The sequence below is a fragment of the Lissotriton helveticus genome, chromosome 3_1 (genome assembly GCF_964261635.1).
Source record: "Lissotriton helveticus chromosome 3_1, aLisHel1.1, whole genome shotgun sequence".
NCBI lineage: Eukaryota > Metazoa > Chordata > Amphibia > Caudata > Salamandridae > Lissotriton > Lissotriton helveticus.
Window position 1 is genome coordinate 1,943,615,602 of NC_136061.1, and position 16,016 is coordinate 1,943,631,617.

At 48.7% G+C, this 16,016-nt stretch overlaps 1 protein-coding gene across 1 annotated transcript in view; it reads left to right on the forward strand.

The window, feature by feature from the left end:
- The window catches only part of SLC24A1 (solute carrier family 24 member 1), a 195,835-nt gene that overhangs the window by 165,493 nt on the left and 14,326 nt on the right, over positions 1-16,016 (forward strand). Inside the window, exon 7 of the mRNA XM_078684072.1 lies at positions 14,477-14,566. Within this exon, the coding sequence (XP_078540198.1) occupies positions 14,477-14,566 (90 nt within the window). The remainder of the gene's footprint in view (positions 1-14,476; positions 14,567-16,016) is intronic.

The window sequence follows — 16,016 nt, forward strand, 5'->3', positions numbered from 1 at the left end:
GTGGAGTAGGTCAGATCCAGACACAGCGAAGTATCAGTGCAGTGATTATCCAGAAATGTCGGTACCAGATAGGGTTGCAGGGGTGGCAGTTCCGGATCCGCCCGTGCAAAATAAGAGTGTGCAAGCGTCAGTGGCAGCTCTCCTGCCATTTAGCCAGCTGGGGAACCCAAAGACCGCTCACCGAGCTGGTGCCATTGGTTTGGGAGGCTCAACCATTACTTCAGGGCCACATGGGAGACAGATGGCACTGTCAAATGATCTCATGCTCCACATGGGGGCTGATGAACTGTATGACCTATTTGAGAACTTATCAAACACTGGAAGCGATGACAATTTTGACACACCGGTTTCTTTGCTTAGTCATCATTTCGATCAACAACTGAATCTAGATTATAAATGATTCAAGCTGCGACAGGCACGCCATCTTGAGAGTGAATCAGTTTACATGTTCTTTGCATGGCTACGCAAGTTGGTCAGCTCATGCTCCAGCATTGAGAAACAGGATGAGATCAGGGCGCAACTAATACATGGGTGTAAATCCTCCAATCTCCACAAGCTCATACTACCCCAGCCAAGCATCACACTGAATGATACATTTATACTGGCGAGATCTCATGAAGTGCCAGAAGAAGCCTGCAGGGCCTGGCATGGTCATGATCAAGGAGGAACAAGTGGAAGCTCTACGATGGCGGCCGGTGAAGGTGTTGTCATTCCCAAAGCGGATGAAAAGCCATGTAGGAATTTTGGGATGGTCTGCCACGTGTGTGCCCAGCATGAGACAAAGAGTGCCTCAAATGTGGAGGATCCAATCACTTCGCTAAAGTCTGCTGGACATCTAAGCCACAAGGCACTGCAGGTACGAAAGGGTGGAGACCAATCAACATGAGGCGTCTCTCCCTGGAAGATTGCGAAGAGGACCCCTCTTCAATGGATGAAAGAGGGGCAGTTTGAGGATGAAGAAGATGAGGATGTGTTCACCATTTCTTTCACAGGATGGAAAAACCAGAAACGCAGGCCTCTGCCGATGTGTCACATCAATGTAAATGAGGTGTCTATAACAACACTCATCAATACAGGAGCATCAGTCATTGACTCTGAGCAATTCCAGAAACTGTGTCCAGGTTCAACGATCCTCCAGATAAAGGCAATCATATATACATATGGAGATCTAATTCAATTGCGAGGGGCCATTGAGGTGGAAGTATCCAGTGGTGTCGTAAGAACCCAAGCGAAATTTCATGTGATTCAAGACGGCACTGGAACCGTACTAAGGTGTCACAATACAGAGGACCTTGGACTGGTGTTCTTCGTCAAGCATGTCCATAAATCTCATGCGGACAACAGGCTGTCTAAATTCCTGCAGCTATTTCAAAGGCTGGAATGCCTGAAGGGTGTGCAAGTGAAACTTCACATTGGTGAAATGGTGAGGCCTGAAGCCCAATGGTACTGACGGGTGCCGGTTCACCTGAGGCCACGAGTGGAAAAAGAACTTGACCACCTAGAAAAGGAAGAGGCATTTGAAAAAGTCACAGGGTTGATACCGTAGGTACCGCTGATGGTCATCGCCCCAAAACCAAACAGTCAGGGGCGATAAGGCTGTGCATTGACATGAGACTGCCCAACAAGGCCATTCACCGCAAGAGACATACAACTCCCATCATAGACAAAATATTGGCAGATTTAAATGGGGCAAAATGGTTCTACAACCTAAATTTGAGCTCTCGATGGAAGAGTCAAGCAGATACATAACATTTTCCATGCATGTGGGGCTGTGCAGGTTCAAACAACTCAACTTTGGATCGTCCTCAGCAGTTGAGGTATTTCAGGACACAATTAGAGAGGCTCTTTCAGCTCTGATGGGTGTGGTAATGTCAGGGACGACATACTCATTTGTTCCAGCACTTTAGAAGACCATCACACATGACTCCGAGCTACCCTACAGTGGCTGTCGGACTGTGAATTAACCTTACCCAGGCATACATGCCTATCCTACATAAATGAGATAGAGTTCTTTGGCTACAAGTTTTCGGCTGAAGGGCTAACTTTAGGCCTTCGAAAGATCAAGGTCATCAAGATGGCGGCCGTCCCAGGAAGTCCACCATAAGTGCGCAGTTTTCTGGGCATGGCCAATTATTGTGACTGTTTCAATTCCCAGAGATGTCGCATGGAAATGGAATAGTGCAGCTGCTGGGTCAGTTGGTGAAATCAAAGACATTTTCTTACAGGACGCCACCATGGCTTATTTTGGACAGCTAGAAGAATGGAACACGTTGTGGATGTGAGTATCGTGGAGCGGTCCAATTACAAATGAAAAAAGAAGGAGAATGGGCCTCAGTAGCCTATGCGAGCAGGGCTTTGACTGATGTGGAAAAGCGCTATGTGCAAATTGAAAGGGAGGCCTTAGCAATTTAATGGGCGTGCAAGCATTTCCATCTGAATCTATGTGGAAATAAATGTCAAGTTGTTACTGATCACAAGCCCTTAGTGCCACTGTTTGCAGGAACTGCCCTCAATGGGCCGCCAAAGATAGAAAGGTGGGCGGTCCAATTACAACAATATTCGACCTATCGTCTTTATCTGTCAAGATTCTCATTAATGATCAAAGCCAGTCACACTCCTGAGGATCACCTCGGAACAGATGACTTTGTGTGAATTGTCACTGTGCCCCTGGGCACCCTCATTGTTAGAAATCGCAGAGCACACTAAAGCTGACCGGTATCTGCAGAAAGTGAAGCTGATTTTAGCAAGACATCGGTGGAGATATTTCCTAGATCGAGATCGATTTTTAACCTCTGAGGACCAGGAGATACAAGTGCAACTATGGTGCTGTCGAGAAGAGGTTAGTAAGAGTTAGGAAGGGCTCGTGCTACATGAACATGAAATCGTCATATCCTGCGAGCTGTAGGAGAAGATGATGGAGCTAGCCCATCATTCTCACCAAAGCAATGCAAAGACAAAGGCAAGACTCATAAGAAAGGTATGGTTCTCAGGTATTGACAAAATGGTTGATGAGAGAGTCAGGAATTGCCATGCCTGCATCATTACAGGGAGTGGACCAACTGTTGTACCTATCATCACGGAGGAAGCCTGCACCCAGCTATGGCCATCACTCAGCATGGACTTCAGCAGTTTTCTCGAAGACCGGATGACGCTGTTCTTCATGGACAGTTATTCCAAGTTTCCAGCCGTGGACGTGGTGAGTTCAATGGCTTTCCTTTGTGTGCAACCTGCCCTTGAGAAGATGTTTGCACTACTCGGTCTACCGGACAAAATCAAGATGCGACAATGGCCAGCCCTTCCAGGGTCAAGAATTTCATGATTACCCACACCAGCATAACGTTAGACATCACCGCAAGTAAATAGTGAAGTGGAGTGGTTCATGAGAATTCTAAATAAAACCCTGCTAATAGGGGTAGAGCATGGTGAAAATCCAGGGTGCAGCCTCCTTCAAATTCTATATGCCTATCGGCAGACACCACATTGAACTACAGGGTGTGCGCTAAGTGACCTACTGATGAAACGTCTGGTACGAGACATCTTGCCTGCTAGCCTCAATGGCAGCCCATGGTTCTCGAAGGAACATTAGGCTTAAAACCAAAGAAGGACCAACAATGAGAGGGCGAGCCAGGACGAAGGAGTGGTGATTACGGCCTTGCAGGTGGGCGATCAGGTGGTAATCAAGGAAGTTACCCCAATGGATGTTCAGGACTCCTTTTGAGAGAGACGAATTGGAAGTTGCGAGAATAAAAGGAACCTTGGTGACCAACAGAATGGGCAGCACAGAGGTCTCAAGAAACGTATCATGGTTACGGAAGTTTCTAAGCAACAGGCCTGTCAGATGCATTTTGGAACGACGGGCGGGATTCGGACCACTGGGCAAGGGGAAACCCTGAGCCCAGAAAGAGGAGGCAGCCCAGGCCATGATGGGAGAATGGCAACTAACGAAAGCCACTCAGCTGAGTGAGAGGACAGTAACCAGGAACAACCAGATCAGATGATACCACTGGCAAAAGGGACCATCCCTATCATCTTAGGGAAAATCCTTGCCCCAGCCTAAGGCTGCGAGACTAGTGTGCAGAATATCCTGGCCAAGAACAGTCAAGGGCCGAAGAAGCCAGCTGTACAGTATCTGTTTTGTATTGACACTTGTTTCATTGATGTATGGGGTTCAATTCATCATTACTTTATTTGGGGTTGTTTGTTTTATCCGAAAGGTTATGAGGAATGTACTGAGCCACTCGGGCACACTATGCACGTAGTGCATCACACACATCCTGAGGGCTCGGAGCAGCCTAATGGATTAAATAAAGGGCACCTGACCGCTCGGGGTCAATGTGGTAGTACACCCGTCAAATGGTGTTGGGCTCCGTGTGTTGAGTGTCTCTAGGAATCATCTAAGGCGGACGAGGTCGGCCCCAGATCTTACATGGCCCATGTCCACGTGCACACATCCTGATATGCGCTGCCTAGTAAAGTGATCCTAGATCACTGACTCATTGTCACTGAAATTGCTCCCAATCCCTCGCAGCTCCACCATTAAGTGAGGCCTGCCACTGCACTTGCACTTGTGTGTGTTGGTGATCAAGGCCCTCCTCCACCCGCAGGTTTACCTGCGCCTCATCCCTGATGGTGCAGTGGACCTCTGTCTCCTTTCTCTCGATCCACCTTTTACTCGTTTCTTTCACTAATTTTTCTACCTTCAATTTCAGCCTCCTTTCTGCACTCTTCTGCATTTCTGCACTTTTCTACTTTATTTTCACTTTACCCCCTTTCTCCTTTATGCCTCCCTTTCCCTCCTTTCCCTTTCACACATGCTACCACTCCGCTTCTGCCCCGTGACCCCTCCACCCCCCAGAGCCGACCGGCCCAATCCAGCTTCCCTTCCTGCTCCCTCCTACCAGCTGTCCAGTCTTCCCCCGCCCCCTACTTAATGGTGGCCACGCGAAGCGGGCACGCCAAGGGCAAGCCCATCTGCACCTGTCAGCGGCCCGACTGCGACCAGTGCCATGAACACTGGATCTCTACACCACCAATGCTAAGACCCAGCGGTACTCCACGCTCTCAACCCAGGCCACAACAACAACTGCAAGCTAGCATCACCAGCCGACACCCACGGACCCTTCAGCAGTCACCGCTGCTGGCACACCTTCAGCACTACCAAGACCACGGACTCGGCGCAACCCACCCGCAAGAACACAACCCAACCGAAGACCCTACAATGCATCCTCCTCAAGGTCCGATCCCTCCACAAACACGCCACTTAAATCTGGAACCTCCTCAACACCACCACACCAGACGTAGCATTCTTAATCGAAACCTGGACCAACACCACCTCGGGCCGGACCTCACAATCGCCACTCCCCGAAGATACAAGATCTCCAGGAAGGGCCGCCCCACCCACCCGGGTAGAAGAATCACCATTGTCTACAAATCCACCCTCCGCCTGAGCACACTCACTGACGAGCCCCACAGACCTGATGGAACACCTTCACTTCAAGATACTGGCCAGCCCTACCTCCCCCCTCCGAGGAACGCTCATCTACCGACCCCTGGACCCCACGGACCTTTCGCCAACTGCACCACGGACATCATCTCCCCGCATGCCATCGAGTCCACCAACTACACCCTACTGAGAGATCTCAACTTCCACCTCGACAACCAACTGGACCCCAGCACCGCATCCCTCCTGGACAACCTCCACAACATTGGACTTCGCCAGATCGTGACTGAACCCACGCACTCAGCAGGACACACCCTCGAGCTCCTCTTCACAACAGGAATTCCATCACCTTCAGCCACACCACCGAATTCCCATGGACTGACCATCGATGCGTCCACTTCACCTTCAGAACACACACCATCCACAGACAACAGCACCTGCACCCATGAAGAAATTGGACCAGAATCACCAGCGACCAGCTAACCTTATCACTCAGCAACTCTACCCCAACCATCGCAGAAAAAGACGACCCCAAAACCGCAGCCCGTACCAAGCACAGATGGATCTCCGTAAGCACCAACACCCTAGCCCCCCTCATGAAAAACAACAGACACGCCAAGAAAGCTAAATGGTTTACCACCGAACTTCGAGAGTCCAGACGCACTTAACGCCGCCTCAAAAATGCCTGGATCAACACCAAATCCACAGAAGCCCACAACAACTTCAGAGCCGCCACCAACGCCCACCACCAACTCATCAGAAAAACGAGAAAAAAGCGAATAGAGGCAGAATCTCCACTCATGCACATAACAGCCAAAAACTCTTCAACATCATCAAGGAGTTTGCCCAACCCACCAGCGAGTCCACCAACATCCCTCCCTGCGACACTCAGCACTTTTTTCCACGATAAAATCAAGAGCATCTTCAACAACTTCGATGAAGACAACCAACACACTGAACCCTCAGCAACCACCCCCGACACTCTGAATCCAACGATTGACAACTGGACAGCTCTCACCACCGAAAACACTCTGAATACGATAAAGTCAATCCACTCCAGGGCCCCCATGGACCCCTGCCCCACCACATTTTCAACAGAGCCACCATCGCCCCCATGCTCTGCCACACCATCAACCGCTCCCTGGCAACCACCTCATTCCCCGACGACTGGAAACACGCCGCGATCAACCCCCTCCTCTAGAAACCCTCAGCGGATCCCAACAACCTCAAAAACTACAGACCCATCTCCCTGCTCCCATTCCCAGTGAAAGTCATCGAGAAAGCCATCAACAGCCAACTTGCCGCATTAATCGAAGAGCACAATATCCTTGGCTCCTCCCAATCCGGCTTCAGAAAAAAACACAGTACAGAAACCGCCCTCATCGCCACAACAGATGACATCCGCACCCTACTGGACAAAGGAGAAACAGCAGCCCTCATCCTCCTCGACCTCTCTGTGGCATTCGACACAGTATCTCACCTCCCCCTAATACGCAGACTTCACGACGCAGGGATCCAAGACAAGGACCTCGACTGAAATCGCTCCTTCCTCTCCGGCAGAACGCAGCGGGTGAGACTCCCCCTTTCTTCTCGGACCCTACACCAACCACCTGCGGAGTCCCCCAGGGGTCCTCCCTCAGCCCTACAGTCTTCAACGTCTACATGGCTCCACTCGCCCCCATCGTCAGAACCTACGGACTCAACATTGTGTCATAAGCAGACGGAACCCAACTTATCCTCTCCCTATCCAACAAACCCAACACCGCCAGACATAACTTTCGAGAAGGCATGGAAGCCATCGCCAAATGAATAAAAAACAGCTGCCTACAACTAAACACTAACAAAGTGGAAGTACTCCTCATGGGCCCAAACCCCAATGCCTGGAACGACACCTGGTGGCCCCCTCCCCCGGAAGCCCGCCCACCCCCACGGACCACGCATGCAACCTGGGAATCATCCTGGACTCAGAGCTCAAAATGGACCGCCAGATCAACTCTGTCTCGTCCTCCTGCTTCCACACCCTCCACCTCCTACGTAAGACCTTCAAATGGATCCACCTCGAACACAGAAAGACCGTCACTCACGCCCTGGTCACGAGCAGACTCGACTACAGCAACGCACTCTACGCCAGAATAAACAAAAACCTCACCCTCAAGCTACAGAACATACAAAACTCCGCCGCAAGATTGGTCCTGCCAAGACACTGCCACATCTCCCAGCACCTTGGCACACTCCACTGGCTCCCCATCGAAGCTAGAGTCACCTTCAAGATGCTAACCTACGCTCACAAGGCCCTCCACGACACCGGACAAGCATACCTAAACAGCCGACTCAAATTCCACGCACCTCAAAGGACTCTACGATCAGCTCAGCTCTCCTACACCGTGGTCCCCCGTGCCAGAAAGACCAGATCGGAAGGCCGCTCCTTCTCCTTCCTCGCGGCCAGAGCCCGGAACGACCTTCCGCTCCACCTCAGACAGACAACATTGCTCCCTATCTTCACAAGAAACTTCAAAAGCCTGGCTCTTCGACAGACTCCCTCCGTGATGGACTGGAACCTGCGACCGCCCCCACCCTAAAAATCAGTATAACATCACAGGCTAGCAAACGCCAGATTTACTAGCTTTATCAATGCTCATTTCTATAGTTGCGCGTCAGCACCACGTAAAGTACAACTCACTAATGTTGCTTAGTTGTTCATGACAGAAAAGCATGGGAGGTAAACGGCAAAATGCTAAATTGCCAAAGGGCAGCCATGGACCAATGTAAGAAAAACACTTCTCTCCAGGTATTCCTGCCTTAGGGTCTTAAGGGTCGCAGAGGCTGGCCGACCACACAGTCGTCCCACATTTGCATGGTCACTGCTGGGATGTCATGTTACCTTACTGGAGTATGTATAGTGCACTTTAGCCACTGGTATCATCTCATAGAGCAATAGTGTGAAGACCTGAGCAAAAAGCTCAAGCACCGCTGCTCGCCTCTTCCACAGGCGTTAATACTGCTCCTTTAAGTCCTTTCCAGCTAAACAGTTTGCCATGATCTGAAAGGTCAGTAAAAAAGTCAAGTCATAGCTTTGATATGGAGAACAAAGGATTTCTGTTCTGATCTTGGAACTGGTAGAAATGAATGGTTGGAGCTTGAGAAGGACGTTGGGGACGTTGTTAACGGACACTCATCCTAACATTCAGAAATACTTTAAAGTTTGTTTTGTGAACTTCTAGGTGGGACATCTGGGGGAGCAGCAAACACAAAGCCTCAACAGATCACAGAAGTTCATAAACTGGGGTTGCAAATTAATATCACTATTTCCTCCTCTAGTAGAGATTCAGTTTTGGTGATATGCAATTGTTCAAATATGGCTGGCACAATGACGTAGATGGCGCTGCGTGTAAAAAGAGAAGGGAAATCCCGAGAGAAAATGTCTCTCTTCAAAGAATTTCCCTTCCTGCTACAGCGCTCACCTCAGTGACGACACACGCCGTAAACAGTGCAAAGAGAGCATGCGCGCGCATGCTCAACCGGAACAATGAAAAACAGTGACATTTCTGTGTTTAACCCAGACACTGTTTGAAAACAGGGACATTTGAGTCACTTGGAGAAAAGTGTCGGGACACTTCTCCAAAAATTGGGACCATCCAGAGAAAATGGGCCGTCTGGTCACCCTAGTCAGTGGTGACGTAATATGGCGCAACGTTGATACAGAGGCTGTACACAAACAAAGCCAAATAATCTTGGGCTACTTTAAGACACTTTTGGAGGCGCTCTTTCCTTAATAAAGGGGATCTTATAATGCGCGGACTTAGCCCAATGGGCATCAAGGCGCCTAATTCCAAATACAGCTCACGACCAAAACCAGGCAGCTCAACCTGTGTAAGCTCTCGCAAAGCACCACGTTTTTAAAGCCTTTTTAAAGAGCGCTATAGAGGGGAGGACCTTCAGCTCCATCGGCAAGATGTTCCAGAGCTGTGGCGCAACGATGGAGAAGGCCCTGGCTCCCCATCTGGTAAGCTTGAAACGAGGGACAACAAGTTGAAAAAGTCCCGATGAACGCAGACACCTTGTAGGGTGATAGCGAGTCAGCAGATGACTGATAGCGTTCTTAGAACCTTCCTCGAGAGCTCTATAAGTTAGACACAGAATTTTAAAATCAATTCTGTGCTGAATAGGAAGCCAATGCAAATCTCTCCTCGCAGCAGTAGCAGAAGAGGCCCTGGAAAGATCCAGGACAAAACGTGCAGCAGCATTCTGCACAATTTGCAGACGATGTATGAGGCCCTTGTTGGATTCCATGTAGAGAGAGTTGCAATAATCTAACCTGGAACCAACAAGGGCAACTGCAATCTGCTTGCGTGCTTGGAGTGACAGATAGCTGCGGATTCTGTTGAGCGTCTTAATCACGCCCCAGCAGGTCGAGACGGTCCGGTTCACCTGTAGGGACATCGAGAGTGAAGTGTCGAATATCACACCCAGATTTCTGGCAGATTGTGAGGGAGTGGGGCAGGTGCCAAGAGAAGTGGGCCACCACTCACTCGACCAAATATCTTGGTCCTTTCCAAAGACCAAGACCTCAGTCTTGTCGCCATTTAGCTTCAGGGAGTTGGCAACCATCCAATCAGCAACGTATTGCATACAGGACCTGAAGCTAGAGGCAGATGATACGACCGAAGACTGAGTAAATGAAACCATAATCTGGGTGTCATCGGCGTATGATACCACCTCCATCCCCTGAGATCTTACCAGCCTAGCAAGGGGGGCCACATAGATGTTGAACAGGGTCGGACTTAATGCCGACCCCTGTGGCACCCCACATTGCAAGGATGTGGCTGGGGAGAGGTGGTTGCCGAGCATCACTCTCTGTTCCCTATCAAGGAGAAAGGAATGAAGGAGACTCAGGGCCGAGCCCGTGACACCTGCCTCCCCAAGCCGAGATGTTAAGATGGCAGGAGACAAGGTGTCAAATGCGGCCGTGAGGTCCAATAGCACAAGAACAGTGGTCTGTCCCGCATCCACCTTGCGTCGGATGTTATCGACTACAGAGGTGAGAGCAGATTCTGTGCTGTGATGTTTTCGGAATCCATGCTGGGTAATATCCAGATACTCCGCAGCTTCGAGAAAGGAAGAAAGGTGGCAATTCAAGTGTGCTTCCAAAATTTTAGCCGGTGCAGGGAGCAGAGAAATCGGTCTAAAATTTTTCAAGAGACCAGGATCAAGGGAGGGCTTCTTAAGAAGCGGCCTCACGATGGCCTTCTTCCAAATTGATGGAAAAATGCCCTGGGCTATGGCCTTATTCATCACCTCAAGTAGAGGGGGCAGGAGACTGTCCCTTGAGGAAAGGATAGGCAGAACAGATGTAAGTGGTGAGCAAGGTTGCTCACAATACCGGATAGAATAGAGACAAACCTGGGTGTCATCTAACAGCACCCTCGGGTCCGGATCACATTGGCATATTACGGTAGAGCTCCAGGAATCACAATGGGGTACATCAGAGCAAGATTCATAGCATAAACAAACTTGGACCATGAGCCAATTCAAAAGTAAAATAAGGACTCCCCATTGGGTTGTGGCATTGGGGTGAAGAGACGAAGCGGTACGAGCTATGCCCATAAAAAGATGCGGGGAGCGGACTGGTCAGCTTGGTTTGCAGCGACCAATCGGCGAGGACCCCCTGGGTGCACTAAAAGGTTAAAAGGGCGTGGGCGCTCTCCCCCCGGCCCCCAAAGAGTCATGTGTCTTCCCCTCAGATTGTTCCCCCGAGGATTACACAGTTGATCGGGTTCATCTGTGCAGAGGTCCTTAGATAGCAGTGGTCTTTTAGATAGCACTGCTGTTTGTAATTAATACATGGAAAAGATTTGTATATAAAATAACTAAATTAGGCATTTAGGCCCACATGCATCAACAATGCCATTTACGATTCCTTATTAGCGAAAAATAAGGAATCGCTAATAAGGAATAGCAAAAGGCTAAGCATGAAGAAATCGCAAAAAAAATTGCGATTTCTTAATATTCCTTAATTGCGACTCGCAAATTGCGTGTCGCAATTAAGGAATACCTCCCCAGTCATTCCTATAGGCCTAGATGGGAATCGCAAATTGAGAATGCAATTTCAAGGGTGCAGGGGTGTCCAAAGGACACCCTGTTGCACCCCTGAAATTGATCTGTGCACATATGTTGTGCACACACATGTCCTTAGGGCATGTGTGTGCGCAACATGAAACTTGGAAAAATGCACAAAAGTGCATTTTTCAAAGTTTTTGCAAATTACCATGAAGTTAAACTTCATGATAATTTGCTACTCCTATTAGCGAAAACAATATTTTTTTTAACTTTAATGCATTGCATTTAAGGAATCCCAATTTGGGATTCCTTAAATGCACTCACAATTTAAGGAATATCAATTTAGAGATTCCTTAAATTGCGATTTTTGCATTTGGGATGATGCATCCCAAATTCAAAAATACCGGTCGCAAAGGGGCAGATTCTGAGAATCTGCCCATTTGCGACCGGTTTTTAGCTTGATGCATCTGGGCCATATTTTCTTATTTTTCAAAGAATATCATTCAACAATATTGGCAGTTGTTATGTTTTCTAGATATGTCTTCTACAGCTAATGCTTAAGTGCACAGTTGTTAAATAAGTTAGAATTTTAGAAATATAAATTTATTTTTCACTTGCCTCAATTTGTTGTATGGTTATGAGGACAAGTTTCTCTAATAAAATGTATAACTATATATTATTGCAGTGTTACACCTACAGTTGTGGCTAATTGAGTTAGTTCAGGTGCGGTCAGACAGACTACTCTGGCCTACCCAACTCCATTTCTGTCTTTGTGTATAGCAAAAACAAGAGCACTCTATGGTTCCAAGTGTCTTTATGGTACCTGAGAGCCACAAAAGTACAGTGCTACCTCCTTGCCAAAGTTTTTCAACTCCTTCCATAATCATTCTAGACTTCCCTATCACAACGTTTCACCTCCACCTGCCAGCCTCTATCAGAAGCTCTCTCTGTGACATACCTCTCACTCTTTTGCTCTGTGCTCTTAAAGGATTCATGTAAAACATAGTAGTTAGACGGCGGTAAGTCCGTAGAGGAATGAGGCAGTGTTAACTTGGCAGAGGAGCACAAGAAAGGGAAATGATGAAATGACAGAACTGTTTAGCGCTTGTAAAAAATAGCTTACTGGTTGGATTTCTCCAGCACGCAGTACCCGATGGTTCCGTCTGGATAAGTGACCGTATGTCTTTGGCCACACAGGCCCAGATTATAAAGTGTGGATCAGAATTCCCACATAGAATTCTGCTTCACACTAATACAAGCTGAATCTGGCAGCACTGGACCCAAGTTTACTGGCTGAAAATTCTGGTCGGGGCAAAGGGCGTATTGCAGCCAGGACCTTTTCCCAAACCACACCCGACCCGCGGCCATGTAATGGTAATGCTTGCCCCCCCAGTTCCCCAAGTCCAGGTGACAATTTACAATTTTTATTCTTTCTCCACTATCCCAAACCCCAAACACTATTACTCCCACCACCTTCCCCACTGAACAGCTTGGCAGAATTTCACCACCTGCTGTTTTGCCTCCCTGATACATACCATCAAACAAGGGGTTCTTCAGGGCTCAGCATTGAGCCCTACGCTATTCAACCTGTATGTCCCACCGTTAGCAGCTGTGGCCAGGAGCAGAGGACTAACTGTAGTATCATATGCTGATGATACTCAGCTGGTAGTAGCACTCTCTGACAACTCCATGCAGGATGCTCTCAAGTTCCGGAGCGATCTTGCAGCTGTTACAGAGTGGATGACTGCCAACTGCCTCCAGCTTAACGCCAGCAAATCTGAGGTTCGCTGGTAGGGAGAGACTCAGAGCAGTGGGGCGAGCGCTGGTGGCCTGCAACCCTGGGATGTGCACCCACCCCCAAACAGATGGTTGAAAATCTGTGTGTCTGGGTAGACTCAGCCCCCAGTTTTCAGGTCCAAACCAAAAAAGTTGTGGGGACCTGCTTTGGACTACTGCGTGGGCTCAAACCGCTGCTGGGTTTCTTTGATCCTTCCATTCATCGAGTTATCATCCAGGCCTCCATTATGTCTAGGCTAGACTATGCCAGTCCTCTTTACCAGGGGGTTAACAAGGTACGGCTGCAGAGGGTTCAAAATGCGGCAGCTAGAACTCTCCTTGTCCTTCCTAGAACTTGTTCTATGACTAATGCCACCCGCCGACTACATTGGTTGCCAGTGGCCAGGCATGTCAAGTTCAAGTCCCTCTGCATTGCCTTTAAAATTATGAATCTCTCCTCTCCAGTTATCCTGGCTAACCTGCCTTACCCTATACACCCACTCACCAACTTAGATCTCTGGGTCAGCATATGGTGGTTGTTCCCCGAGTGAGGAGGGTGCGTGCAGGTGGGCGCACCTTCCGTACCCTGGCTGCTAAACTTTGGAATTCTCTTCCTGTGCACATCTGAAGTATGATCAACTACCTGGCATTCTGCAAGGTCATTAAAATGCGCCTTTTCCCTCCGCCTTAGGCCCGGCATTCAGCTAGTAGCCTCCCAATTCCTGCTTGTCAGCGCTGGGACACCACTTTGCTGGGGCAGCTGTGCACTATACAAAACTCGTAACATAACATAACATTAAACCTCGCAAAAATTGTGTAATTCTTTGCTAAATACAAGTTGGAAAACCACTTCCACACAGCTAGTCCCATTCTGTGACATCTAGCCAATTACTCTCGGAATTCCATGCAGAGATTCTGAACGGTGTTGGTAATACCTGGAGCCTGAAAGCTGAGCTATGAATCCCATTCTAAATGTAATTGAGGTGCAAGTACCTGATACACTCGGTAAAGCAGTGGTCACTTTGACACTTGGTAATGACTCAGCATCCTACATTTTAGCACACAGTTCCATGGCCTACTCCATCAATTGCATGTCTGATTTTTAAAGGCTCTCCTTTTAAACAGAATATGTTGTAGGTCTGACTCATATTGGAGAAATCCACCAGCATTAATCACCTTTTCTCTCCAACTTGCTTCCAACAGAAATACAAGAAGTACTTTGCTCTGACATTCCTGGGCTCTATCCTGTGGATTGCTATTTTCTCCTACCTCATGGTGTGGTGGGCTCACCAGGTAAGGCGTCACATGTAGCAACTGTCAATCAATCAATCAATCAGTGAATTTGTAAAGCGCACTACTTACCCGTGAGGGTCTCAAGGTGCTGAGGGGAGGGGGTGCTGCTATTTATTTATTTATTTTATTTATTTAAGAAGCTTATAAAGCGCACAGCTACCCCCAAGAGGGGGTGTCCCGGCGCTACAGATCACATGCTAGAAGAAGAAAGCTGCTTAAAAGGTGATAAACGGCCAAGTTTTGAGTTTGCGTCGGAACAAAGGTTCCGACTCAATGAACCTTAGATCCAGAGGAAGGCTGTTCCAGAGTTTAGCTGTAACTACTCCGAACGCTCTGCCCCCACTCCTGACACGGCGAAATCTAGGTACCACCAGGAAGCAAAGGCTGTTTGATCTCAACGATCTGACAGTTTGAGAAAGTTTGAGTCTCTTTTTCAAATAAATCGGGCCTGACCCGTTAAGAGCACGGAAGGCCAGGATCAGAGCTTTGAACTGAATGCGGCGGGAGATGGGAAGCCAGTGCAGTTTTTTCCGGTAAGATGATACCGAGTGGCGGAAAGGAATATTACCGATCAGTCCCGCAGCAGCGTTTTGTACAATTTGTAGACGTTCAATAAGGTAGAGGGGTGCGCCCGCATAAAGACTGTTGGCATAATCTAAATGCGACGTGATCAGGGCATGAACGATGGTCTTACGGGAATCCAATGGGAGGTAAGGAAAGATCTTCCGGATCATCCGTAGCTTGCCAAAGCAGGCTGATGAGACCTTATTGATCTGGGATTTGCAAGACAGGGCATTGTCAAATTGGAAGCCCAGGTTACGAGCTGTCTGGACTGGGACCGGGGGGGGGGGATTCAATACTGTTGGCCACCACAGAGTACTGGGAAGTGCCGTTTTTTGGTTAAAAAATAAAACCTCAGTTTTGTCAGTATTTAAAACTAGATGGTTAGAGGCCATCCAGGAGCAGATGTTACTAAGGCAGTTACGAAAATTGGAAAAATTGGTGTCAGAGTGATCTCTAAAAGAAAACACAAGCTGAGTATCATCAGCATAAGAGATCACTCTGACCCCCCAAGATTCCACCACCCTAGCCAGAGGGCCTAAGTAGACGTTGAAAAATAGAGGGCTCAGGGCAGAGCCTTGAGGCACTCCACACACCAGAGGTTTACCCTCTGATTCAAAGGGCCGAAGAAATACCTTCTAAAATGCTGCTACTGCTTGAAGAGCCAGGTCTTGAGGAGCTTCCTGAAGGTGAGCAGGTCCTGGGTCTGCCGCACCCTACCCCGTGGGGAGGGTGTTCCAGGTCTTGGCGGCAAGGAAGGAGAACGATCTGCCGCCGGAGGTCATTCGTTAGATGCGTGGGATGGTGGCGAGGGTGAGGCTGGCGGATCGGAGCTGGCGGGCGGGGTGTAGAAGTTGAGTCTGTTGTTCAGGTAGGCTGGTCCGTTGTT